The sequence below is a fragment of the Carassius auratus genome, chromosome 1 (assembly GCF_003368295.1).
Source record: "Carassius auratus strain Wakin chromosome 1, ASM336829v1, whole genome shotgun sequence".
NCBI lineage: Eukaryota > Metazoa > Chordata > Actinopteri > Cypriniformes > Cyprinidae > Carassius > Carassius auratus.
In genome coordinates, this window is record NC_039243.1 from 9010218 (window position 1) to 9036509 (window position 26292).

The following is a 26292-nucleotide window of genomic DNA, read 5'->3' on the forward strand; positions in this document are numbered from 1 at the left end:
CATTTCAGAGGTTATTAGATGTTTGTTCATAGGGATGGATGGGGGTTACATAAGCATTATTAGCGCTTAAAAACACACAAACACCAAGAGGCGTGGCACTTAATGCAAACAGTACAGCACAGTGCTTGCAACACCAAGGTCATGGATTTGAATCCAGCATGAGCTGTTATCATGTGTATCTTGAATGCAATGTAAGTATCTTTGGTTTGATGCATCTGCCAGATGCATAAATGTAAATATTAAATATTATTCTAACACAGTTAATATTGTGATTACCAGTTGACCTGTCAGATATTATCAGCTTTTTGAGAAGAAGTGTGCTGGCACTTCAAGTTGTCAGACTTGGGATTTTTTGCTTATTTTATAAAAAAATGAGTGGAAAAATCCCATATTGGAAGGGGAAGTGTGCTCGGTATTAACCACTTGACAGTAGATCTACATAAAAAGCCCCACAGCAAACACTTTTATTTGTTTGTTGTTGTTTGAGGAGAGGAGGTCAGAGAAGAAAGCAAGCAAACTGGCATTCAGACAAGAGAAACTGATGCAGGAGAGACAGACGTTCATGGCCTGAAGCTGTCGTAGGACAGCAGAGACGCTCCAGAGACTGTCCACATACATCACTGCGACTACAGGACCTTACTGAAGACACGTCACTTCACAGGTTACACTGTTGCAGTGCGTGATGACATCATTTTCCTTGTTTTTGTTTGACTCATACAGTGAGTTCTTGAATGGATGTTTTGAATAGTGTTGCCATGGAAACATAACAAACGGAATCTACAGAAGCTGTTCTATTTAAGTTTGACTGTTTGAAAGTAAACAGGTCAACATGAGTTAATGACTCGGCAGCATTTTTTGTACAAAAATATAATAAACATTCAAAGGTTTTCCACCAGTTATACATTTTAAAACACACACACACACACGTATCATTTTTCCATAAATCCCGTTCAGCTTTTAATAAAAACACAATATGAAAAAAAGTCACTTTTTATTTTTAAAGGTGGCATTAAATGAAACTTAACGCATACTATCTCTTGTCCTCTCCCATGATTGTTATGCAAAGTGCACCAGTGCCATTCACAGGATTTGAACAATAAACAACTTTGACCTCTTAAGTTCCTGGTTTATCATGGAGTGAGCAGGCTGAAGATCTGCTACATGACCATGTGCTCGGTGTTCACATCGTGTCAGAATTACAGCCATTCTCTGAGTAGACAAAAACGTTCACGTCTTTGTTGGAAATTATGATTGAAAAGTGGTTTAAAAGCTCAGACATCATACAAAAACAACCAACAGCATGTTTTTGAAACTGTCTCTTCTGCTCACCGAAGCTGCATTCATTTGATCAAAAATACAGTAAAAAGTATATATATATAAAAAATATTGTTGCCGTTTAAAAGAACCCTTTCTACATTAATATATAGTATAGTTATCAATTTATTTTTCTGATCAAAGCTGAATTTTCAGCATCATTACTCCAGTCTTCAATGTCTTGATCCTTCAGAAATTATTCTTATATGCTGATTTGATACTCAAGAAATATTCATGATTATCAATGTTTTTTTTTGTAAATATGCACCAGGTATCGTGAGCTATAATACAATGTCGCATCAGTAATGTCACATGTAACAGTAAAGTATTTTCCTGTAATCAACTCAACAAAACCATGCAAGGATCCATTAGTTGTCGTGAGTTTTCCAACAGAACCAAATAAAACACAATGGAAGTAAATCCTGATGAGACGTGCAAGAACGCAGCATAAATCCACATGAAGTGAGCAGCACTTATAAAAGATATTGTAAAACTTTGTTCCAAGGCAACAGGATGAGACTCTGTTCAGATAGAAGATAATACTACAGTATGTAGAAAAATCTAAGTATTGATGAACAAAGATATTCTCAAAAATAATAAGGAGAATTAAAAAAACCTGTATGTATTAGTGTATGAGGAGTTTCGGTTCGAATAAAAGGAGTGCCAATGAAGACAAATGCCAAACACGTTTTTCCATTGTGCCAACAAACCGGAAAACCTGGGGGAATTCCATCTCATGATGTCACGCGAGGGCTTGTACTCGAACGATTAGGCCCATCCCACAACGTGTTCCCAAAACACACCCTGGCGACAGGTACAGGGGTTCTGCTGTCTTTGAGGTACTTTCCTTCACTTCTGTACCTCTGAAAGCATTTAGGCTGGGTAACTCTCCACCATATGTCCGGGACTCCTATTATTACCTGGGAGCGTGTGGACAGTCATAAAAGTTCGACAGATCGCTCTGTTCACTTCCAACAAGGTCATTAGGCCCATAGGGGTTTTTAACTTCTGAGTCAGCACTTCTCAGATCTTTGGAACTGGAGGACCATTCCTCATCACCAATCTTAAGTAACAGGTCTTGTTCTTTAGTGTTCTTGGCCGGTTCGATCTTCACAGCGCTGCAAGGCTCTGGTTCCACTTTAAGAGTTCTGCACTTGTCACCTTTTGTTTCACCGAAATCCTACCAAACCAGAAAGAGACAAGTTTACAGTCATCCATCCATCCCTGTGCAGGAATGCTGCTGGGTAACACCAAAGACGTCAGGACAGATCCGACCAATCACAGCATGTTTACCCTCAAATATATGACTTTCTTCACAAAAGAAGAACACTGGACCTAACAACATTAGACAATCCACTTGTGCACAATCATCTGTTATGTTTGCATTTCTGATTATGTCTATGTTGCTTTTCTATTGTTATTATTTCAGTTTTAGTCATTTTAGTACTTGCAATTAATTTTTATTTTTAGTTCAACCTAAGTTTAAGTTTTTTAGCAAATATTTAGATTTGATTTTGTTTCAGCTTAAATGACCAAAAGCAAATGTTAATAGTAAAGTAGATTTTGTGTCCAAAACTGGAAAGTTTGAGCTGATTTAAAATGACTGTGCCACTGTAATGCTATTCATTTCATAACTACATTATGATCATTTAAATGTGTCTTGGTTAAGCCGGATAGTGCAGCAGTGATGTAAATACACAGATGGAGGCTGATTATAGTTAAAAAAGGAATTGATTTTGTTTAACTTGTTTGAAATGCCATTCTTACACAAATTCAGACATTCAGGCCAATTTATGTCAGAATGCTTTACTGAAAAGGGTACACAAAAAGATTGAACAGCTCAAAGAGCAACTTACAAAAACGTTGGGCGACATAAGGAGAACTTTCTTCTTTATTTCTGAGTTGCACTTTGTCACTAGCAGCATAATGATGGCAGTCATGAACAGCAGTGTAAAAACGACTCCCAGAACTGGATACACGTACACGGTGATCGGAGGATCTGGACGGAAGAACAAAGTGAATTTCATCATATGAGCTTTTGAATGCATTTATGATTTACTGTTTGGCACATCATTAAATATTATATCACTGAGTTTTGGTTTCAGGTTCGCACCATTGAACCCATACAGTGTCTGTTTTTGTCTCGTGTGTCTTCAGTATTTATGTATGGTAATGGCAGGACTCAGGTAAATGCACTAACTTCCAATCTAATCTTAGTTGAAACAACCCAGCTTTTTTTAAAGTGTCTATGCCTTCTGAAATGAGCAGAAGTCTGTTTGGTTGAAAACACACTTACAGCTTCTTATGTCTCCTGTGAAACAGCTGCTTCTCAGATTGAAAAAACTCTGTCTGATCTTTCCAGTCAGATTGACGCAGTATTCACCTCTGTTCTCAGAAAACACAATGGACGTCTCACATGTATTTTGATTTATTTCACAGGTTTGACAGGTTTCATTCCTCTCCTGTAGAGAAAAAAAAAACTAGTTACAACCAGTTAACACAAAAATAAACAACTTGTCATTATTTGCCTTTCTTTTGACTTGAGATATACACTACTGTTAAAAGATTTGGGGTCAAGAAGATTTGTTTGTTAAATTAATACTTTTATTCAGCAAGGATGCATTAAACTGATCTAAAGTGAGAAAATCATTTTTTTCAGGAATGATTTGATTTGAAGCTAAATAATTAAATTAGAATCTGGACTTCCCACAAAGCAGTCATTTGAACTACTTTTATGTTGCTTTATTGGAGCTATAAATGATTATCATATAGAAAAAAACTGCTGAAGATTGTTCAAGTGAGGTGTGTTGTATTTGGTTGAACTATTTCTGCAAGCAGACAGGAAGGTGAGCATTACTTCTGTTTCAATACAGTATTGCAGATTATCGGTGAGGCCGCGCAGAGCTGGAGAGTTTCTGTACAGCTGAAGAGGGTTGATGAACTGGACGTGAAGTTTGCCATCTTTGGGAGAAAGTTTAACCTCAGGAAAATCCAAATAACCTGAACACACAGTAGTACAGTTAGATCATTTATGATAGATGATATTTCCACTAAAAACACAGGCTAAACATACACTTAATATTGGCGGTAGCATATTTATTATAGCTGAAGATATCTGATGGGGTCGGCTCTGACTCCTCTCCTCCTCGCAGCGCTGTCACAGTCACAATGTAGCGGTTGAATGCTGGATAAAACAGCATACTGGATATGTTTAGATGCAGACTTCGTGTAAGTTTTTGTGTAATATTAGAGTTCCTGGAACAAAAATAAATATCAGTGAGCTGATGGCAGACAAAATCATTTAGAGACTATAACAGGTTTTTATTAGCTGGTAAAGAATAGGATTCTTTAATTCAGATGATTTACCTTTCATTGTAATCGTGTATAACCTTCACCTGGAATTGGACGTCCTGATCGAGATCAGGATATTCCCATCGAACTTCGACTCCATAGCTGTCGCACTGAATCGACACGCTCGCAGGAGGAGACGGACGACTCGCAGCTACAAGAGACACATAATCATATTAGTGTTTGATCAATCACATGCTCTTTTCTCTCTGTTTGCATGATCTCCGTCTATATTACATTCTTATTATACTACGCACAACAATGCTCATAATTCCCAATCAGAGTACTGTAAAAAAAACTAATCTGTCAAGACATGTGTGGACCAAATTTCAGAAAATAATGAAATATATTTTGTATAATTAAAATGAAGGCTGTTTTTAAAACCATTACGATTCTGTGCATTGTAACATTGCTCTCAAAAGAAGACAGTTAAGCACATTTTATTGTCAGTAGTTCAGTAAAGTAACACAATTCTCATGTGCACTGTAATGCCCACAAATGATATATTCAAAAACTGTGAACTGCAAGTCTTGATCAATTGCTGAATAAAAGTATACATTTCTTTAAAAAAATGTATATATATATATATAATATAATATAATATAAACATATTATATAATTATTAAATAAAAGTATTAATTTCACACAACACATACCAAAACCATTTTCCCTTCCCTTCCCGCTGGCCCTACTCTCCCCCCACACACACACACACACACACACACACACACACACACACACACACACACTTGCCATTTATTAACAGATGCCATCTAACCTGTCACACACTCAGCTATTCCCATCAACTTTATATCTTGTATTTTGGACTTTGCACTGCTTTTATCTTCAGATATGTTTTAAACCCCTATAAAGATGACCTTCAAAACCTTTTTTACTGCTGTTATGTGACATAATATTGAGTATTTAGCATTGTAATGTGTTCATATCTAAACCCCTAAAGTCATATCTGAAGCCCCCCTCCTCTTTTAAAGGGTGTGTATATGCCTGGTGTGGAATATGTTAAAATAATGGTGTAAGTGTCTGTGTGGTTTTGACTGTTGCATAATAATGAAAATCAATACAAATAGGCTATTTGAATAAAATGGGTAACTCCGATCTCTTTGTGTAGTGGAATAATTTCATTTTACAGCCTCACAATCATATTTTCGCATTAATTTATACAGTCTAATTAGATCTATTCATAAGTCAGCTGTGAAATGCTTGAACTATGAGCTGCTTCATGGATTTAGTTCATATGTGGAGTACATAGCGTGACGTGATGGTATGTCCAGACGTTCAGAGCTCTGTGTTCAAACACACATTAAACTGGGAATGACAGGAATGTGTGAGATGTCAAACTGTGATTAACAGAACTGACAGTAAAGGGTTGGATTTGTGCTCTTCTTGATGAGTTTTTGACACACCTACATTCAAGATTAATCTCAGATGTCAGATGAATGGAAAAATATTGAGTGAGCCTCGCTTCTAGATGTGAACTAAAGACTTTTAATACTGTGCCATCCCACTGACTTATTTTAACACACATTAATCAACAGTGTTAGCCAGCTTGCTAATTTTCAACTGCAGTCATTAAAAAAAAAAAAAACCTTTAAAAGAAACAACAAAACAACACAATAACTAAACATTAAATAACATTTCGACCATTAGCCAAGCAAGCACACAAAGCGACAACACACACACAACCCTAAACAGATAAGACACAAGCCTGCTGGAAAACAGTAAGCATTCACAAAGCACATAAGATGCCATTTAGAGTTAATATAAAATAATAGCAAACACTTAAATTGTATAACACTATAAAAAAGCATTCCAAACAATTGATAAAACACTAATTACATAATCCAAACATACCGAAGCCATGCATTGGCTGTCTGACAACGAGCAAAGGACATGGGACATGTCAGGGTTAAACAGTAACGATAGTAATAGCCTAATAAAAAGATCGATAACTATATAGATAAAAAATGAAATATATTAAAAATATATAAACTTTTTTTTTTTTCAATTAACAATAAATTACTTTTATATTTCTAACATAAACGTAAGATAAAATAAACCCATCTTACCCTCTGAGGCGGATTTGTAGGTCAGGATCAAGACAGTGACACTGATATAGATCTGTATCCGCATTATTGCCAGCGAGTTTCAGTCCAGTAGTCACATATTATTTCTTCCAGTTTAAAATGTTAATCCTATCGAAATTATTGTTCCCCAAGTGTAGTGAAACACTTTTGCGTTAGGATCTGTATTGTTGCAGAGCTACATGACACAAACACAAGTGAGGAGCGCGCGGCTTCCAGGGAAATGACGTGCCTCGCGCACTCCCTCAGGCGCGATACAGGCGTTTACTGGTCTGTTACTGTCTGCAGGTATCTCTCTCTCTCTCTCTCTCTCTCTCTCTCTCTCTCTCACTCTCTCTCTCTCACACACACACGCACACACACACACACACACACACACTACATAGGCACACTGCAGATTTGAACAAGAATCATCGCAGGTTTATTCAGTCACGTTTAATTTTTACCTTAATTTAATGTAGTATAGAGTTCAGCTCTTGGTGTACATTATTATAGTGCCATCTGATGTTATATCACATTACATGCAGGATTCCAGACCATATATATTTATAGTGTATACATTAGTCCATTTAGTTTGTTTTATTAAGTGATACTTAAGTGAAGTTCAAGTATATTTTCAAGTATACTTTATGTAGAAAGTATACAAATGTCAGTTGTATACTTTTAAGTGTACTGTTTCAATACTCCTTGGGACTAAATTGGCCTACTTTCTAGTATATAAAATTATACTTTAAGTATAACAGTAGCAACATTTTAACTAGTTTACTTCTATATTTGTAGTTAGTACTGCAATTATACTACAAACCTGATTCCAAAAAAGTTGGGACGCTGTACAATTTGTGAGCAAAAAGGAATGGAATAATTTACAGATCTCATAAACTTATATTTTATTCACAATATAATATATATAACATATCAAATGTTGAAAGTGAGAAATATTGAAATGCCATGCCAAATATTGGCTCATTTTGGATTTAATGAGAGCTACACATTCCAAAAAAGTTGGGACAGGTAGCAGTAAATGTACATATAAGGAACAGCTGGAAGACCAATTTGCAACTTATTAGGTCAGTTGGCAACATGATTGGGTATAAAAAGAGCCTCTCAGAGTGACAGTGTCTCTCAGAAGTCAAGATGGGCAGAGGATCACCAATTCCTTGTTCCAACTTTTTTGAGATGTGTTGATGCCATGAAATTTAAAATCATCTTATTTTTCCCTAAAAATTATAATTTTTTTCAGTTTAAACATTTGATATGTCATCTATCTTGTATTATGAATAAAATATTGAAATTAGAAACTTCCACATCATTGCATTCTGATTTTATTCAAAATTTGTACAATGTCCCAACTTTTTTGGAATCGGGTTTGTAAAAGTGAACTTATGGTTATACTGATAGTTTACTAATTAAATACTTTGTACACTTTAAAGTATAGTGTCAGTAAACTGCTAGTTTAGTAGTTTTATACTGCAAGTATACTCATAAGTTTTCTTTAAGTGAACTTTACATCATGTTTTAAGTATATTACTATGTCCCTATTTAGGTTTTAATTTATAAATATTTTGTTATATGAATATCTGAACATGCAAAACATCCAAAGAAAGAACAGGGTATTTGCTTGTAAACAAAAACATTTTATTTTATTTCTTCTTTAAACACTTTAATGTGGGTAAGTTTAAAAAAAGAAAAAAAGAAATAACATTTTGAACAAAAAAGCTGAAAAAAGACTATGAATTGGAATCAGAAGGATAATCAAAATGTAGATGGAGTTGATCAACACCCCAAAGCTTGAATGTAAATATTACCTCTTCATCGGTCGACATTTTATTCCATTTATTCTGTTACAGCTTTGATGCCGTTTCATGTCAGATCATGTTAAATTACATGCATTAGTATCTGTTGTTTCTTTTTCTTCTTCACTTGTGTTTTTTTTAAAATTCTGTACAGAACATGTGTACTAGTGCCCTCTACCGTATAACAATGAAAACAGATTCTAGGAGCACAAGTATAGCTCAAATATTTTATTAGACTTTTTGTAAATATAAGTCAAGTATACTTAAATGTAATTTTAAGTGTATTTCTGAGAAGTACATAAAGCCCATTTCTGAGAAGTACATAAAAAATAAACTAAAAGGCTGAATCCAGTCTCTAACCGTACCCGGTTGATGTTTTTTTTTTTTGGCACAGGCATTTCTAAACAACTCAAAAAGTAATGAATAAGAAAAGACTATATGATTGATAATGAAGGACAAAAGAGCTATACAGGTTATTTTATGTTTTATAATCTTACATTGAAACAAATTTTGATAAAAAAAAAAAAATAAACATCCAATTTTAAAATGTGCATTAATCAAGTGGCAACCTTCTCTCCTCTCTCGTGAAACCAAAACGGAAGTGACTAAAACTGCAGTTCATCAGTTGGCCGCTTGAGGCTGGCTGCAAAACGGAGTCAATCCCATAGACTCCCCATGTTAAAATGACCAACTTTACAGCAGAAAAAAACATGTTTACAGGTTCAATAAATGATTTTGGTCTATATAGCTAATTTTACCCTTCATGAAAACTGTGAGGGGGGTGAATTTTCTTTTTTTTATAACTCATCCATTTAAATCATATTAGGCCTTAAAGTTCTGCATTAATTATAGGTGTGGCCACTTGACTGACAGGTGGATTGTTGTGCTAGGTGGGCATGGTTTTGGCAACCAGCTCCCGCCTCTTTACCCATTTTTGATTATCTTGGAGTGATGTGCCTTGACGCAAGGAATGCTTTTTTGCTGAATATTAATTTATATTTTAAAAAACCTACGAATGACAGGAATGTGTGAAAAGAAAAATATGGTTTGATTTTTAACTAACAATAACTTTGGATACAGGGTTAAATGATGAAGTTTAATAAAGCTACAAAAACGAATCAAAATCATACAAATTACATTGCCTGCAGACTGAAGTGACCTATAGGAAAGTGTTGTGCTCATTATATGTAGCTAGACAAATCAAACATAAAAAATGCAACAAAATCAACAATACAAATCAGATACTTAGTGAAGTAATTTAAGTCAGGTGTTAAGACTAAACCCTGAGGTGCCAATAAAACAAACACGGACATAAAGACAAGCATAAAAAACAGAAAGCCTGAGTTAAGTCTCTTAAATCATTACAGCTGCTGTTCTTTGTGGAAGCAGATGTGGAGTGAATGTGAGTTCTGAAAAACAAGGTGACAGGAGCACAGGCGCATAGTTGACACATGAAAACTGTAACAATGTATCTTACAAGATAACACGATGTAACCTCGCTCTCACTTGAAATGTGTTCCCACATTAAGTCCTTGAATTTGAGGGTACTGGACCTGGAAAGTCCATGAAAGGTCCTTAAATTTGAAGCTAATCAAGGTGTGGGAACCCTGTAAAAAAAAAAAATCCATCAAGACATTTTTTCACTTTTTCAAGCTAAAATATGAGTCCTCATTCCATAATGTTTTTAAAATAAGGAAAAAAAATAATATAACCAGAGTGTTGTACTTGCTTTCATTAAAACACACAGAATAATAAAATAATTCATCCTTCTCTGTAATGAATAAAACACACACACACACACACACACACACATATACATTTTCTTCTATAATTCTCTTTTACACAGAAGAGCGTTGGATGCATCTACCAATTGTCTATTATGACTAGTTGCTATGTTTTGAAATAGTAGTGAAGTCATAACTACAACATAAAAAATATATAAATAAAATGCTCTGTTGACATTGATGCTGTGTTTCCACTATTATCTGCCTTGTGAAGTCTGTTTGGTTGAAATCACACTTACAGCTTCTTGTGTCTCCTGTGAAACAGCTGCTTCTCAGATTGAAAAATCTCTGTCCAATTTTTCCAGTCAGATTGACGCAGTATTCGTCCCTGTACTCAGAAAACACAATGGACGTCTCGCATGTTTTTTGATTTATTTCACAGGTTTGACAGGCTTCATTCCTCTCCTGTAGAGAAAACAATAGTAACAACTGTTTAAAATAACAATTCACAGAAAAATGAGCATTTTGTCATTATTTCTGCACTCCATTTGACCTGATTTGGAGATTTGGGGTCATTAATACTTGTTTTCAGTAAAGACGCATTAAACTGATCTAAATTCAGAGAAAATCATGGTTTCTATAACACTAATATGGAAAGCATGTTGGGAGCAAAACACCAGACACAAGACTGACATTACACTCCACTCCTGGAAGGTGCGTCCATGCGCCCCACAACATCTAATGGGGAGGGAGGGGGGGTGCTCTGGAGGCCCCACATGGAAACATGGGACAGCAGGCATCTAGAGTGGTTCCCGGTCCATGGTATATCAGGCAGTTTGGGATGCTATTGCAGAGCAGGTGGACCAGGAAGCCTCTATAGCTGGGGCCCTATTACCCCCTGCCCCCAATCCAAAAAAAATACTTGGGGAAAAATCAAACCTTTAAGGTCCTCTCTGGGCCTGACTCGGAAACTAGAGCCCTCCTTAGGCTGGATGTGGGAACTGGTGCCCTCCATGGGCTAGACTCTGGGACTAGAGCCCTCTCTGGGTTTAATTCAGGGACTGGAGCCAACACTGGAGCTGGTTTGGGGGCGAGGATGAGGGATGAGAACAGTCTTTTCCTTCTCATCCTTGGAGAGTTTGGGGACTCCCTAGCTTCGGCAAGTGGGCAGAGCTATTGATGAGGTATGTGGGAGTTCCCGGCTTGGGGGCGAATGGGGAAACATGCCATGGTCCAGGGGGGCTGGATGAGGAGACTTGAGATTTGCCTTTACTTCTTCCACTTCGAGTTCAGAACCATTTAAATAAAGGACGAGATCCATCAGCTCGATCAAGGGGAAATAACAGGCGGGGAGATCACAGCGGACAGTCATCATCCAACCCCAACAGAAATCAGGGGAATGACAACATTCAATATGTCGCCAAAGAACAAAGAACTGAGAACAGGAAACACTTTAAATAAATGAGGAGGGGATGAAGAGAAACACCTGGGAGTAATAAACATAATTACACATAAGGGAAAACGGGGTCATGGAAAGCATGTGGGCAGCAAAACACAAGACACAGTACTGAGAATATACACATAGAAAATAGTCATTTGAAATTGTAATAATATTTTATAATGTTACTGTTTTTACTGTATTTTTGATCAAATAAATGCAGCATCGGTGAGCAAAATACACTACTTACAAAAATATTTTTTTTTAACTCTGAATGCTAGTGTACATAAATATTTTCAGGAATTATTTGATTTAAGTCTGTTTCTCTCATAAAGCAATCATCAGCTACTTTCTTCTTTTTTGTGCTTATTGAAAGTTTTATTTAACTTCTGATTATTACAATACTGAAAAAAGCTGTGAAGGTGAGCATTACTTCTGTTTCAATACAGTATTGCAGATTATCGGTTAGGCCGCGCAGAGCTGGAGAGTTTCTGTACAGCTGAAGAGGGTTGATGAACTGGACGTGAAGATTGCCATCTTTGGGAGAAAGTTTAACCTCAGGAAAATCCAAATAACCTGAACACACAGTAGTACAGTTAGATCATATATGATAGATGATATTTCCACTAAAAACACAGGCTAAACATACACTTAATATTGGCGGTAGCATATTTATTATAGCTGAAGATATCTGATGGGGTTGGCTCTGACTCCTCTCCTCCTCGCAGCGCTGTCACAGTCACAATGTAGCGGTTGAATGCTGGATTAAACAACATACTGGATATGTTTAGATGCAGACTTCGTGTAAGTTTTTGTGTAATTTTAGAGTTCCTGGAACAAAAATAAATATCAGTGAGCTGATGGCAGACAAAATCATTGAATAAAAAAAACCTATAGAGACTGTAAAAAGGTTTTTATTAGCTGGTAAAGAATAGGATTCTTTAATTCAGATGATTTACCTTTCAATATAATCGTGTTTCACCTTCACCTGGAATTGGACGTCCTGATCGAGATCAGGATATTCCCATCGAACTTCGACTCCATAGCTGTCGCACTGAATCGACACGCTCGCAGGAGGAGACGGACGACTCGCAGCTACAAGAGACAAATAATCATATTAGTGTTTGATCAATCACATGCTCTTTTCTCTGTTTGCATGATCTCCGTCTATATTACATTCTTATTATGCTACGCACAACAATGCTCATAATTCCCATTCAGAGTACTGTAAAAAAACTAATCTGTCAAGACATGTGTGGACCAAATTTCAGAAAATAATGAAATATATTTTGTATAATTAAAATGAAGGCTGTTTTTAAAACCAATACTATTTTTTGCAATTTATCATTATTCTCAAAAGACAGTTCATTGACAGCAGTGCAGTAAAGTAACACAATTCTCATGTGCACTGTAATGCCAGAAAAGTGATATATTCACAGATTGTGATGTAGTAGTGGTATATTAGGTGTAGATTGTAGTAGAATTTGTTTTACTGAATATACAATGCCAATTAAAAATTTGGGGTCTGTAATATTTGTAATGTTTTTGAACAACGCCTCTTCTGCTCACCAAAGCTGAAATTATTTAATGGGAAATACTGTAAAAATTGAAATACTGTGAAAAAGGGAATATATAAATGTTAAAATGATTTAATTTGATTGAAATCAGATGTCTTTGCACAGTCTAAGAAAATGTCTTTATCTAAATTGTGTCATTTTACACATTCATTTATTCAGTCACTCTAATCAGATTGATTCATAAGTAAGATATGATATTGAACCTTGAACTTTAAGTCATTTAAAGTAATCATAAAAATAAAATGGAAAAATATCTACCAAAGTGTGTTGAGTTTCAATCTTCTCTATGAAAACTAAAGCCTTGTAGTAATGTGCATCCCCCTTCACATGTGCCAACCACGTCTTTTTTGGCAAAACATAACTTTAGTCGTTAATTATCAACATTTATGAAACATTTAGTGACATAACATATGTCTCCGGTTTGTTTTTAACAAGAAAGTGAGCTTTCCAAATTAATAAAATAAATAAAAAAATAAGAATAAAAAGTTTGTTGGTGAATAATAATAAACATTTAAAATATTTCCATGTGTTTATATGAATAATATATTACTACTATTACTATTACTACTAAAATAAATGTGAAATAATATCATCTTACCCTCTGAGGCGAATTTTTGGATCAGGATCAAGACAGTTACACTGATATAGATCTGTATCTGCATTATTGCCAGCGAGTTTGACTCTTCGAGTGAAAAATGTTTATCCTGTCGAAATCACTGTTTTCCAAGTGGAGTGAAACTTTGTCGTTAGGTTCCGTTGTTGCAGAACTGAGACAGTGAGGAGAGCGAGGTTTCCAGGCAAGCGGCGCTCTTCGTGGAAATGACCAGGGTTGCCAGGTATTCAAACAAAACCTGCGCGATTGAACCTCAAAACTAGACCAAATTTAGCGGGGGTTCTGTTGGGGGTCGCGTCCAGACGGGAAAACAACAGACGTTTTTGGCGAGGTTCCAAGGACTTGCCAACACTTGAACATGTTTATCTCGCTCACTACACGGAACTTATTTCTGTAGGCATAAACTCATCTGAAGCCATTGCAATTATGAAAGTTACACTTATTAACCATTATATCACTCACTCGCGTTTAATTTTATAAGAAGAAGGTTTTACCTTCATTTAATCTAAATACGGTAGAATTTGCGTTAACCCCCACACTTATTATTCGAAATATTTCCAAATGTGTTAACTCGGCTATATCAGGAAATATAAGTAGCCTGAATGCGTTTTGCACCACATTGTTATGTGATCTGGCTAATGGACAACCAGAGTAATAGTGTCATCTATTAACATGAAACACGACTTTTTATTGAAATAGGCTACCAGATATGGGTGTCATGCCATATTTTTTTTTTTTTTAAATATGATTGAATTTGTATTTAATTTTTATAAAAACAATACTGTGTGTGTGTGTGTGCCCAGCAAACATTGGTCCGACGGCGACGTCGTGTGGCCGGCCAAAAATAGTCGCGGTAGGACGGCATAAATCGGTAGAAATACCTAACGCAGAAGATTTCCTAAAAATGCATTCAGATATGTTTGTACACGTTTATAGTTCTATGGGGTTTCATGTATAATTGTTTCTTTGACTTTTAGATACATGTAGTTCAATATTTACCCGTGTTGTGAATCGGTTGTGAGAGGACGTCACCTAGTGACGTCATTTACACGTGCGTTACACGTCCATCATGACCCTCTGTGAAATCCTTGTGGAATATGCAAAAGCTGTGCTTACACCTTGATTAATACTGCAATATTTAATTAAAGTGCACCAAGTAGTTTTTAAGAGGTTTTAAAGAGGTTGTGAATAGACGTCCACTGACGTCTTTTAAACGTCTCGTCATGGTTTGTGAAAAGATGTCCAGGCAAGACTAGCAGGAAAAAAAAATTATATACAAAGTAAATATATTCACTTTATCTTGTTTAAAAAAAATTATAATCACAAAGAGCCCAGTGTGGTTAAGTGATTGCAATCAATGCTCAATGCATCAATGCTGCAATTTAGTCATTATTTCAACCTGTTTTATGTATTTGTTGTTATTATTTTTATTGAATCTATGCATATACATGTGAAACAGATATATACCCGGTCACAATTTCAGTCTGAGTTGAATGTAATTGCCAAAACGGTGCTGCCAAGATGTAGACACAAAACATACTGATGTATTTCGTGATATTACAAAATCCCGCGATAGGATAGATTATCTCGCGAGATCTCGCTTTCTTCCGGAAGTTCCCTTCCGGAAGTTCCGGTATATTGAGCAGGCAACCACGAGGAGGAGAGGACTCGAAGAGGACTGAGATGTATCGATATAAATTATATAAATCTACTGTTGTGTAAATACATTTTGTATTATTTGATTAACGTGCTTGAGTTTTACTTGTTTGACACGAAGGAACCGAGAGAAATGATGCCCACCTTGTCAACTGAAATTCACTGAGTATGGCTAAAATTAGCTAACGTTAGAAGGCTAAAAGTTACTTATATTGATGTAATTTTTATTGGTACGCTTTAATTAATTATTCAGGGGACATCACAGCTCTCCTGTCTTATCAGAAATGTCCTGTTCACTTTCTCACAGTTACACTGTGAGTGTTTCTCAAGGGCATCACATTAAAGCATTACACCTTTTGTACAATAAAAATAAAATCTAATGCTTGTTGATTACATTTTTTTTCTAATGTTTCATTTATGATTCATTCATCTTGATCCAAGGGTTTTTTTTTTTAGCTGTAGACCATAAAGATATTTTGAAAATAAGTGCATGTCATTTATCTCAAATGTTTTATTTTATTTATTTTAAAAAGAAATGTATTCTCTTGCCTCAGATGCTGTGAAGAGGTGGAGAACACCTGAAGCTTGCTCCGGGAAGAGATGGGGGTGGAGGTTACAAGAAATGAGCCAAACAACTGTAGTTTGTTTAAGGGATAGTTCATCCAAAAATGAAAATAGTCATAATTTTCTCACCCTCATGTTACGATCATAATAATTTTTCCTACAGTGGCAGTTATTGGATTGTGAGATCTGCTTGGTTACAAACATTCTTCCAAATATCTTTGTGTTTATAAGACAACTGTGTAAGTCAATGACAAGATTAATAAAGAATTGATAAAAAGAAACCATCTTTTAACATTCTAGTAGAAAACATTCTCAGAAATGTAATATTTGAATTCATGTCGGTTCTATACAGTTTAAAATCATTTACACCACTTTGATTTCATAAATAGCAATGTTTTCAAACATGTTTTATGATGAGGGTCTTATGTTTTATGATATTCTTGTCACATGACAACAATGGCTCCTGCAAGGTGTTTATGCCACATGTTCAAATATTAATAATGTTCTTAATATTATATGATTAAAGTATTTTAAAATAAATGCAATTAATATTGATTTATATTATATATAAAAAACATTAATAAACAAACACTGCAAATATAAATTTTTAACAATAATAATGGACTTTAAGATTGAGTATTTCAGCACTTTTTATTCAGTGATGCCCCTCATTAAATCATAATTCTGATGAAAAAAATGGTAGGCCTGTAAACTTATTTCAGGAATCCAAAATGGATACAAAGATAACATTGAAAAACACATTTTTAAATATATTATCATTTTTAAGATTATTATTTGTCATTGTCCCAGTAAAGCAAACGTGAAAACAATAGAACACAGAAAGGTATACAGGTTTGAAACATGAGGGTGAGTAAAGGAAAGAATTTTCCCTTTATATAATAATACAGTATTTTTGTAATTAGTATTTTATTTTGGTTAACAGATGCTAAACTGTTCAAAAACAAAATGTGCTAAATCAGAACATGCTTCTTTTTTTTTTGCATATGTCCACAAATAATGTGTTATTGTTAGTGATGTACTCTTGATTAAGATGTTTTATGGACGTTCATGTCTGACTGGACCGGTCTTGAACTTCTGTCAAGATGTTTTAAACCTCAAGACATAATTGATTGCCTTTCACGATGTTACACAGTGGGTGTGTGATTATTTTATATGCAGGCTTATATATATATACATACACTTAAACTATGCAGCAACGTATTTAAAAATCCAGAAGACAACGACGTCCAGAAATAGGCGCATTTAGACGTCCAGGGACGTGCAGAAAAGACGTGCAATTCACGTCTAAAAGACGTCAAAGACGTCGGTTCAACTTTCATTTTGGAACTATTTTTCAACCATGACGGGACGTATCGGATGGATGTCTTTTCAACGGTCAAAAGACGTCCGATTGTTTGCTGGGTGGCTGCTCCGCTTTCTTCTGTTTGTTTTCTTCTTTGTCTTGTCCACTGACTCATCCTCTCCCAGCAAACATTTGGATGTCTTTTGACCGTTGAAAAGACGTCCCGTCATGGTTGAAAAATAGCTCCAAAATGAAAGTTTAACCGACGTCTTTGACGTCTTCTAGACGTGAACTGCACGTCTTTTCTGCACGTCCCTGGACGTCTAAATGCGTCGATTTCTGGACGTCGTTGTCTTCTGGATTTTTAAATGCGTTGCTGCATAGTTTAAGTGTATGTATATATAAGCCTGCATATAAAATAATCTCACACCCACTGTGTAACATTGTGAAAGGCAATCAATTATGTCTTGAGGTTTAAAACATCTTGACAAAAGTTCAAGATCGGTCCAGTCGGACATGAACGTCCATAAAACATCTTAATCACGTGTACATCACTAACAATAAAACATTATTTGTGGACATATGCAAAAAAAGGAAGCATGATCTGATTTAGCACATTTTATTGTTTTTGAACAGTTTACCATCTGTTAACCAAACTAAAATACTAATTACAAAATACTGAATTATTATATAAAGGGAAAATTATTTCATTTACTCAAACTCATGTTTCAAACCTGTATACCTTTCTGTGTTCTGACGATATTGTTTTCATGTTTGCTTTACTGGGACAATGACAAATAAGAATCTTAAAGATGATAATATATTTAAAAAATTGTTTTTTCAATGTTATCTTTGTATCCATTTTGGATTTCTGAAATAAGTTTACAGGCCTACCATTTTTTTCATCAGAAATATGATTTAATGAGGGGCATCACTGAATAAAAAGTGCTGAAATACTCAATCTTAAAGTCCATTTTTATTGTTAAAAATTTATATTTGCAGTGTTTGTTTATTAATGTTTTTAATATATAAATCAATATTAATTGCATTTATTTTAAAATACTTTAATCATATAATATTAAGAATATTATTAATGTTTGAACATGTGGCATAAACACCTTGCAGGAGCCATTGTTGTCATGTGACAAGAAAATCATAAAACCCTCATCATAAAATATGTTTGAAATCATTGCGATTTATGAAATCAAAGTGGTGTAAATGATTTTAAACTGTATAGAACCGACATTAAAATATTACATTTCTGAGAATGTTTTCTACTAGAATGTTAAAAGATGGTTTCTTTTTATCAATTCTTTATTAATCTTGTCATTGACTTACACAGTTGTCTTATAAACGCAAAGATATTTGGAAGAATGTTTGTAACCAAGCAGATCTCACAATCCATTAACTGCCACTGTTGGAAAAATTATTATGATCGTAACATGAGGGTGAGAAAATTATGACTATTTTCATTTTTGGATGAACTATCCCTTAAACAAACTACAGTTGTTTGGCTCATTTCTTGTAACCTCCACCCCCATCTCTTCCTGGAGCGAGCTTCAAGTGTTCTGCCATTGCTACATCCCATTCAGAGTCTCCACTCTTTATGGTCTACAGCTAAAAACAAAAACAAAAAAAACAACCTTGGACCAAGATGAATGAATCATGAATGAAACATTAGGAAAAAAAGGTAATCAACATGCATTAGATTTTATTTTTATTGTACAAAAGGTGTTATGCTTTAATGAGAAACACTCACAGTGTAACTGTGAGAAAGTGAACAGGACATTTCTGATAAGACAGGAGAGCTGGGATGTCTCCTGAATAATTAATTAAAACGTACCAATAAAAATTACATCAATATAAGTAACTTTAAGCCTTCTAACATAAGCTAATTTTAGCCACACTCAGTGAATTTCAGTTGACAAGGTGGGCATCATTTCTCTCGGTTCCTTCGTATTAAACAAGTAAAACTCAAGCACGTTAATCAAATAATACAAAATGTACTTACCCCACAGTAGATTTTATGTAATTTATATCGACAAATCTCCCTCCAAGAGTCCTCTTCGAGTCCTCTCCTCCTCGTGGTGGTTGCCTGCTTGATGTACCGGAACTTCGGAAAGGAACTTCCGGAAGAAAGCGAGATAATCTATCCTATCGCGGGATTTTGTAATATCACGAAATATATCATATGTTTTGTGTCTACATCTTGGCAGCACCGTTTTGGCAATTACATCCAACTCAGACCGAAATTGTGACCGGGTATATATCTGTTTTACATGTATATGCATAGATTAAATAAAAATAGTAACAACAAATACATAAAACAGGTTGAAATAATGACTAAATTGCAGCATTGCTTTGCAATCACTTAACCACACTGGGCTCTTTGTGATTATAATTTTTTTTTAACAAGATAAAGTATATAAATATATATGTAAATATATTTACTTTGTATATAATTTTTTATTCCTGCTAGTCTTGCTTGGACATCTTCTCACAATGTCTATTCACAACCTCTTTAAAACCTCTTAAAAACTACTTGGTGCACTTTAATTAATTATTGCAGTATTAATCAAGGTGTAAGCACAGCTTTTGCATATTCCACAAGGATTTCACAGAGGGTCATGATGGACGTGTAACGCACGTGTAAATGACGTCACTAGGTGACAAACGATTCACAACGCAGGTAAATATTGAACTACACGTATCTAAAAGTCAAAGAAACAATTATACATGAAACCCCATAGAATTATAAACGTGTACAAACATATCTGAATGCATTTTTAGGAAATGTTCTGTGTTACATATTTCTACCGATTTATGCCGTCCTACCGCGACTATTTTTGGCCGGCCACAAGACGTCGCCGTCGGACCAATGTTTGCTGGGTATTGTCTCTTTTACTTTCTTCCCTATTATCTCCCTTGCTGTCTTCTAGACCACTTATCTGGCAACCTTTTTTTAACTATTTGGTACCCTAAAAAAAAATAAAAAAAAATTATTTTGCTTTTCCCCTACCATCTTTGAAACAGACACATGCATTGATAAATGTATGCATTGCCAGGATTTAAAATATTACTGAATGATAGCCAGAGTGCTCTGCTTTAAGAGATCTCTACATCTCTCTGTCCTTAATTTCAAGTACCAATAGCTATAGCTACACTAAAGCTATCTAAAACAGTTGGAGAGTTGGAAAGACTGTATCAGTAATACTTTTGCACGAATTTGCCAAGTATAGGTCTCTGCAAGAAAGTAATGGGAGTTACAAGATCAAGGTGTTTTTACACCATGATACCTGATTGGTTGATGTAATAGTGACGTTAGGTTTAGGGGTTGGGTTGGGTAAGGGGGATCATTTAGATTGCATGATTCAGAAACACCCAGCAGTTTTAAACCACCCACATGGTGATAAACGCCCACTTTTGCTCTGCAGAGACCTAAGTCTCCGAATTTGACTATATTCTCCAACATCAGCTCTTACTGTCATTGATCACAGGCAAGTGATTTCGTCCAGGAATCCTAAAATCAATCCGTGTGGAATCACGTAATTTACCCGGAAACAACAGATTCTAATTTTTGATTGGGTGGTAGGTGTCATTTAAATAGTATAATTTGAGACATTGAACTCGGCTGAGAAATTCCCTCCACGTCCCTGGGCCTCGTCCATTAACTGTATAAAGGAACAAGTAATCAATTACTTCTCAGCATGAGAAATACAAGTTATATCTGTCTGTCTGTCTGTCTGTCTGTCTCTCTCTCTCTCTGTCTGTCTCTCTCTCTCTCTCTGTCTCTCAGTCTCTCTCTGTCTGTCTCTCTGTCTGTCTGTCTGTCTCTCTGTCTGTCTGTCTGTCTCTGTCTCTGTCTGTCTGTCTGTCTGTCTGTCTGTCTGTCTGTCTGTCTCTCTCTCTCTCTGTCTGTCTCTCTCTCTCTCTCTGTCTCTCAGTCTCTCTCTGTCTGTCTCTCTGTCTGTCTGTCTGTCTCTCTGTCTGTCTGTCTGTCTCTGTCTCTGTCTGTCTGTCTGTCTGTCTGTCTGTCTGTCTGTCTGTCTCTCTCTCTCTCTCTGTCTCTCAGTCTCTCTCTCTCTGTCTGTCTCTCTGTCTGTCTGTCTGTCTCTCTGTCTGTCTGTCTGTCTGTCTCTGTCTCTGTCTGTCTGTCTCTCTGTCTGTCTGTCTGTCTCTGTCTCTGTCTGTCTGGCCTCTGTCTGTCTGTCTGTCTCTCTGTCTCTCTGTCTCTCTGTCTGTCTGTCTCTGTCTGTCTGGCCTCTGTCTGTCTGTCTGCCTCTCTGTCTCTCTGTCTGTCTGTCTGTCTCTCTATCAGTCTGTCTGTCTGTCTGTCTGTTCTCATCCGTGAGTCTTTGTCAATTAATATGCAGTGGAGTTGACATGTCTTTGGATGTTCCAACTGTATGCATTTTATTCCAAACACTCTTGCAAAATATTGAAGAATATTCAGAAATTTCAGCTAGAGCAGAGATTCTCAATTTCAGTCATATGTTGCTTGGATTATATTAGACTCGGATGATCCATTTGAAAGCATTTGAAAAGTCAGTCACGTAAAGATTGCTTCAGTTTATGATGTTAATACTGTCTCCTAACAGGAGAGGTCGCTAGATTTCAACCGCTCACTGATTAATATAGCACAGTAGGCTGTGCACTCTAACGTAAACATTAGGCCTACTAACATTAGCAAATAAAACCGTGCACTGCCGATACCCTGGAAATCACTATATTTCTGCCTTTCCGAATGTGAAACCTGGAGGAAAGAACAAATTAGCTTCTTCCATAAGCCTGTATGGTATTTTTGCTACATTTAAAAATGTAATTAACTATACATTGATTTCCTTCAATAAAAAGGAAACTGGGTAAGACGATGTAAGAAGGTGTGTAGACATGTATTAGTAATCTGGCCCCTTGGTAGAAATGAGAAGAAATTCTGGCCCTCATCAAAGTTACCCATCCCTGGCCTACAGTATCTTCATACACTTACTAGAGAAGTGACGTAATATACCTCTGTTAATAAATCTAATTTCAATTCACATCTCGTACACTTTAATGCCCTTTGAATTGAAAATTTTACTTAGCTATCTAAATAGTACATTACATAGAATTCTGTTGTTTTCACACACAGATAGTACTCACAGGAAGTCCCCAAATGGAGGTTTTTGCCAATATTTTTTTATCAGGTTTTGCTCACTTTTGGGTACAAATTTGTCACCTAAATATGGTTAAGTAGGTACACACACACCATCTGTGACTGATCCTTCACCTCTGGATGTGAAGTTTTCTGCATCACTTATATAACACATCAGAGCTGGATCTGTCTGGAACAGACTAACACTGAGCAGAAAATCACTTGAAGATGAATTTGTGGTCATGTGAAGGTAGTTTTTGGATATATTTACTTGGTTAGTGTTTACAGCGAACAAGCTGTTTCACTCAAATGATTTGGACTTCCCAGTTTTATTAATTACAAAATAAGACTTTATATTATATGTTATATGTTTTTGGATTGGATTAGAGTTGAACATGGGTTTTTTCTATGCAAATATATTTTAAAATGTGATCAAAGCTTTATTTTCAGCATCATTCCTCTAGTCTTCAGTGTCATACGATCCTTCAGAAATCATTCTGATATAATGATTTACTGCTCAAGGAACATTTATTTAATATTTCTTATATATTTTCTGCGGAAATTTTTCCCAAGGATTTTTTGATGAATAGAAAGTTCAGAAAACATCATGTATTTGAAATAGATATATTTTATAACAATATAAATGCCTTTATTGTATAAATGTTTATTTGATCAATTTAACGCATCCCGAAACATCACTGTTATGATGTTATGATGACATATTCACCTCACAAAAAAGTTTTTGTAAAATTAGTTTTTGGTGAATCATTTAAATGTCTGTGCAATGGTGGAAAGACGTTATTACAATACTTTAGCTAGTCAGCTAGTCCTGCAATCTGTTAAACTGTAACAATAACATTAATATTAGTGATAAAATGTTGATTAGTTATACATTTATATATTAGTATAATAATGGCATTTGTTTTGTGGATAAAATAAAATCTAATTACATTTGATTAAATATGAATACAGGTAAGATTACATCCGTGAGCAAGGTAAAGGAGAAAAGAGCAGTACTGGCTCTTCCTACAGATGAAAAAAAAAAGTTTCATACATAAAAACATGTGATGTTTCAGGGATTATGGGGGGATGACATAGAAAACTCCATAGTCTTCCTCTGATAAGATTGTGTAATGTTGATTTTCATGAACTGCAGTGTTTTTGGTTTAATGCCAATGTTTTAGTATACATGATATACAGTATTATTTTTGTTTTAACTATACATTTTCAATTTAAATAATATTCATTAAAAATTTAATGAAATTCAAAGAGTATAAAGCATTATTCAGCAAAAAAAGAACTGAATAAATAAAAACACAAGTTGTTGGAAAGTATGTATAAGATGTCATTTATATTAAAGCTTATAATAGTATCAATTGAGTCAACACAAACAACACCTCTGAGGAAAAATATTAACTATACGTAAATTTTCTCTTATTCTAAGTTATAGATCCACTATTGTATATATTGTATTTTAAGTACCTTAACAAAAAAAAAAAAAAAAAAAAAATATATATATATATATGAATATATATATATATATATATATATATATATATAGAGAGAGAGAGAGAGAGAGAGAGAGAGAGAGAGAGAGTTTTTTTTTTCTTTTTTTTACATCACTTCAAGTAAAGCCATTCTAAAATAAAATTCTATAGGATTATCATATTGCATGCGGTAAATTCATCAATAATTTTTTTTAAGGACAATGGGTTTTATTTGTTCTCAATAACATTGAACAAAACACACTAAATAAATAATTCCTTTCTTTTTTAAAGTTGCACACATATACTCCGCCCTATTTACTATAATTCCTTTTTACACAGAAAAGCCACTGCAGATCTTCAAATAGCTACAATATGTTGAGAGCTCAGCGTTTGGTATGACCTCCATACAAACACGGGTCAAGGGCACACACACACACACACACACACACACTAAATCATCAAATCCCTGGCAAACGTCTCCACCCTCAGATAATGCCCTTCATCATATGCATTCACACACAGTCGCTGGATCACTGAAATAAAAATGAATGACAAAAGTTCTGAATAAACGTTGTTTTTCATTTCCAGGACGTCTAGATCCCTCACAACTAGGCAACCAGCATCTCAAATGTGTGCCCTTGTGTCAGCTTCATGAAGGCCACGACACCAGCTGAACCTCACTGTGTTCCTCAAACAATCCACATGAAAACGGTAATGACAACAACATGATTATTTGCCCAAGACAATTTGAGTGGTCTTTGCTCATGCAAAACTCATCATAACTGATCAGATTCATAATTCACATTTGGTGGATGACTGCAGGAACGACTTGCACTTATGAGAATTTGCATATAAAGTACTTTATCTGCACATACAATACTCTCACCTATACACTATATAGCAAATCTCACCTATTGTTTACGCTGTAGCAAAATGTAACTATTATCAGCTCAAGCAAAAACAAACCATTGCCTGATGATGTTGGAGAGATGGAAACTGACACTGTCCCAAACTATCACGTACTTTGATGCACAGTTGATGCACCTACGTAAAAAAAAAAAAATCAAGATTCACCTAGGAGCAATTTAACAAAGCTGGAAATGGGAAATGTATAGAAATATGCTTGACATATTATGGCAACTTTTTCGACCATTTTGCATGTAAAGACTTATGCTATGAACTAATGCCTAAATCTTGTGGGGGGTGAGACTATTCAACAGAGACCCATTATAATACATTTTGGTCAACATGACACAAGCAATTTATAATGTAGGAAACAGCAGAGTATTGTACATAATCATTTGCATGGATTTACCAAAGCATTTGCAACTTGTTCAAAGAAATGAGAAACTGCTTTTTTGATGTGACACAATGATGTGAAGATTGAACAGGTAGTTTTGAGAATTTCAATTCTGATTTTAGAAATGTACCAAAGCGACTGAGAAAAACTGTAAAACAAGGTTTGCTCCTATTTATCCATGAATACTTGTACACACACACACACACACACACACACACACACACACACACATACTGGTTTCCATGTTTGATGGGGACCAACTTTTTAATCATCACATGTGGGGACCACCCTTTCTAAAGGGTTTTGAGGTTTGAAAAAAATTAGGGACACTAACCATAGCTCTCTTAGCCTATACACGACTTCAGACAACTGAATTAATGAAGTAATGTCTTGACCATGCTTAATGGGGACTTCTGAAATATCGGGTGAACATGACTTACAGGGACCAAATTAGCATATTTTATGCATATCATTTGCATAATACACACACATTCCCATGATTTGAGGGGACCTTGCGCACACACTAATACGCACATTCCCATGATTTGAGGGGACCTTGCGCACACACTAATACACACATTCCCATGATTTGAGGGGACCTTGCGCACACACTAATACGCACATTCCCATGATTTGAGGGGACCTTGCGCACACACTAATACGCACATTCCCATGATTTGAGGGGACCTTGCGCACACACTAATACGCACATTCCCATGATTTGAGGGGACCTTGCGCACACACTAATACGCACATTCCCATGATTTGAGGGGACCTTGCGCACACACTAATACGCACATTCCCATGATTTGAGGGGACCTTGCGCACACACTAATACGCACATTCCCATGATTTGAGGGGACCTTGCGCACACACTAATACGCACATTCCCATGATTTGAGGGGACCTTGCAACAACAAATATTACAAATGACAAATAAAA

General features: G+C 35.4%; 2 protein-coding genes across 3 annotated transcripts; both read right to left on the minus strand.

The window, feature by feature from the left end:
* Window positions 1-977: 977 nt before the first annotated feature.
* LOC113059394 (uncharacterized) lies at window positions 978-7020 on the minus strand. Its single transcript, XM_026227895.1, has 7 exons — window positions 6750-7020; window positions 4681-4816; window positions 4388-4569; window positions 4172-4314; window positions 3611-3776; window positions 3171-3313; window positions 978-2494 (listed from the first exon to the last, which is right to left on the minus strand). Exons 1-7 carry the CDS (start codon window positions 6811-6813, stop codon window positions 2231-2233), a joined length of 1098 nt encoding a protein of 365 aa, XP_026083680.1. The 5' UTR covers window positions 6814-7020; the 3' UTR covers window positions 978-2230.
* A 2614-nt stretch (window positions 7021-9634) lies between these two features.
* On the minus strand, window positions 9635-14176 carry LOC113059455 (uncharacterized). Of its 2 annotated transcripts, XR_003278094.1 has the most exons (7): window positions 13895-14176; window positions 12679-12814; window positions 12369-12550; window positions 12153-12295; window positions 10581-10746; window positions 10064-10164; window positions 9635-9966 (listed from the first exon to the last, which is right to left on the minus strand). XR_003278094.1 is itself a non-coding variant. In XM_026228012.1 (6 exons), the coding sequence occupies exons 1-6, from the start codon at window positions 13956-13958 to the stop codon at window positions 10145-10147; spliced, it is 711 nt and encodes a 236-aa protein (XP_026083797.1). In that variant the 5' UTR covers window positions 13959-14176; the 3' UTR covers window positions 9635-10144. The 2 variants fall into 2 exon arrangements, 1 of the variants encoding a protein (XP_026083797.1); XM_026228012.1 differs by having other exon boundaries at window positions 9635-10164.
* Between the last annotated feature and the right edge of the window lie 12116 nt (window positions 14177-26292).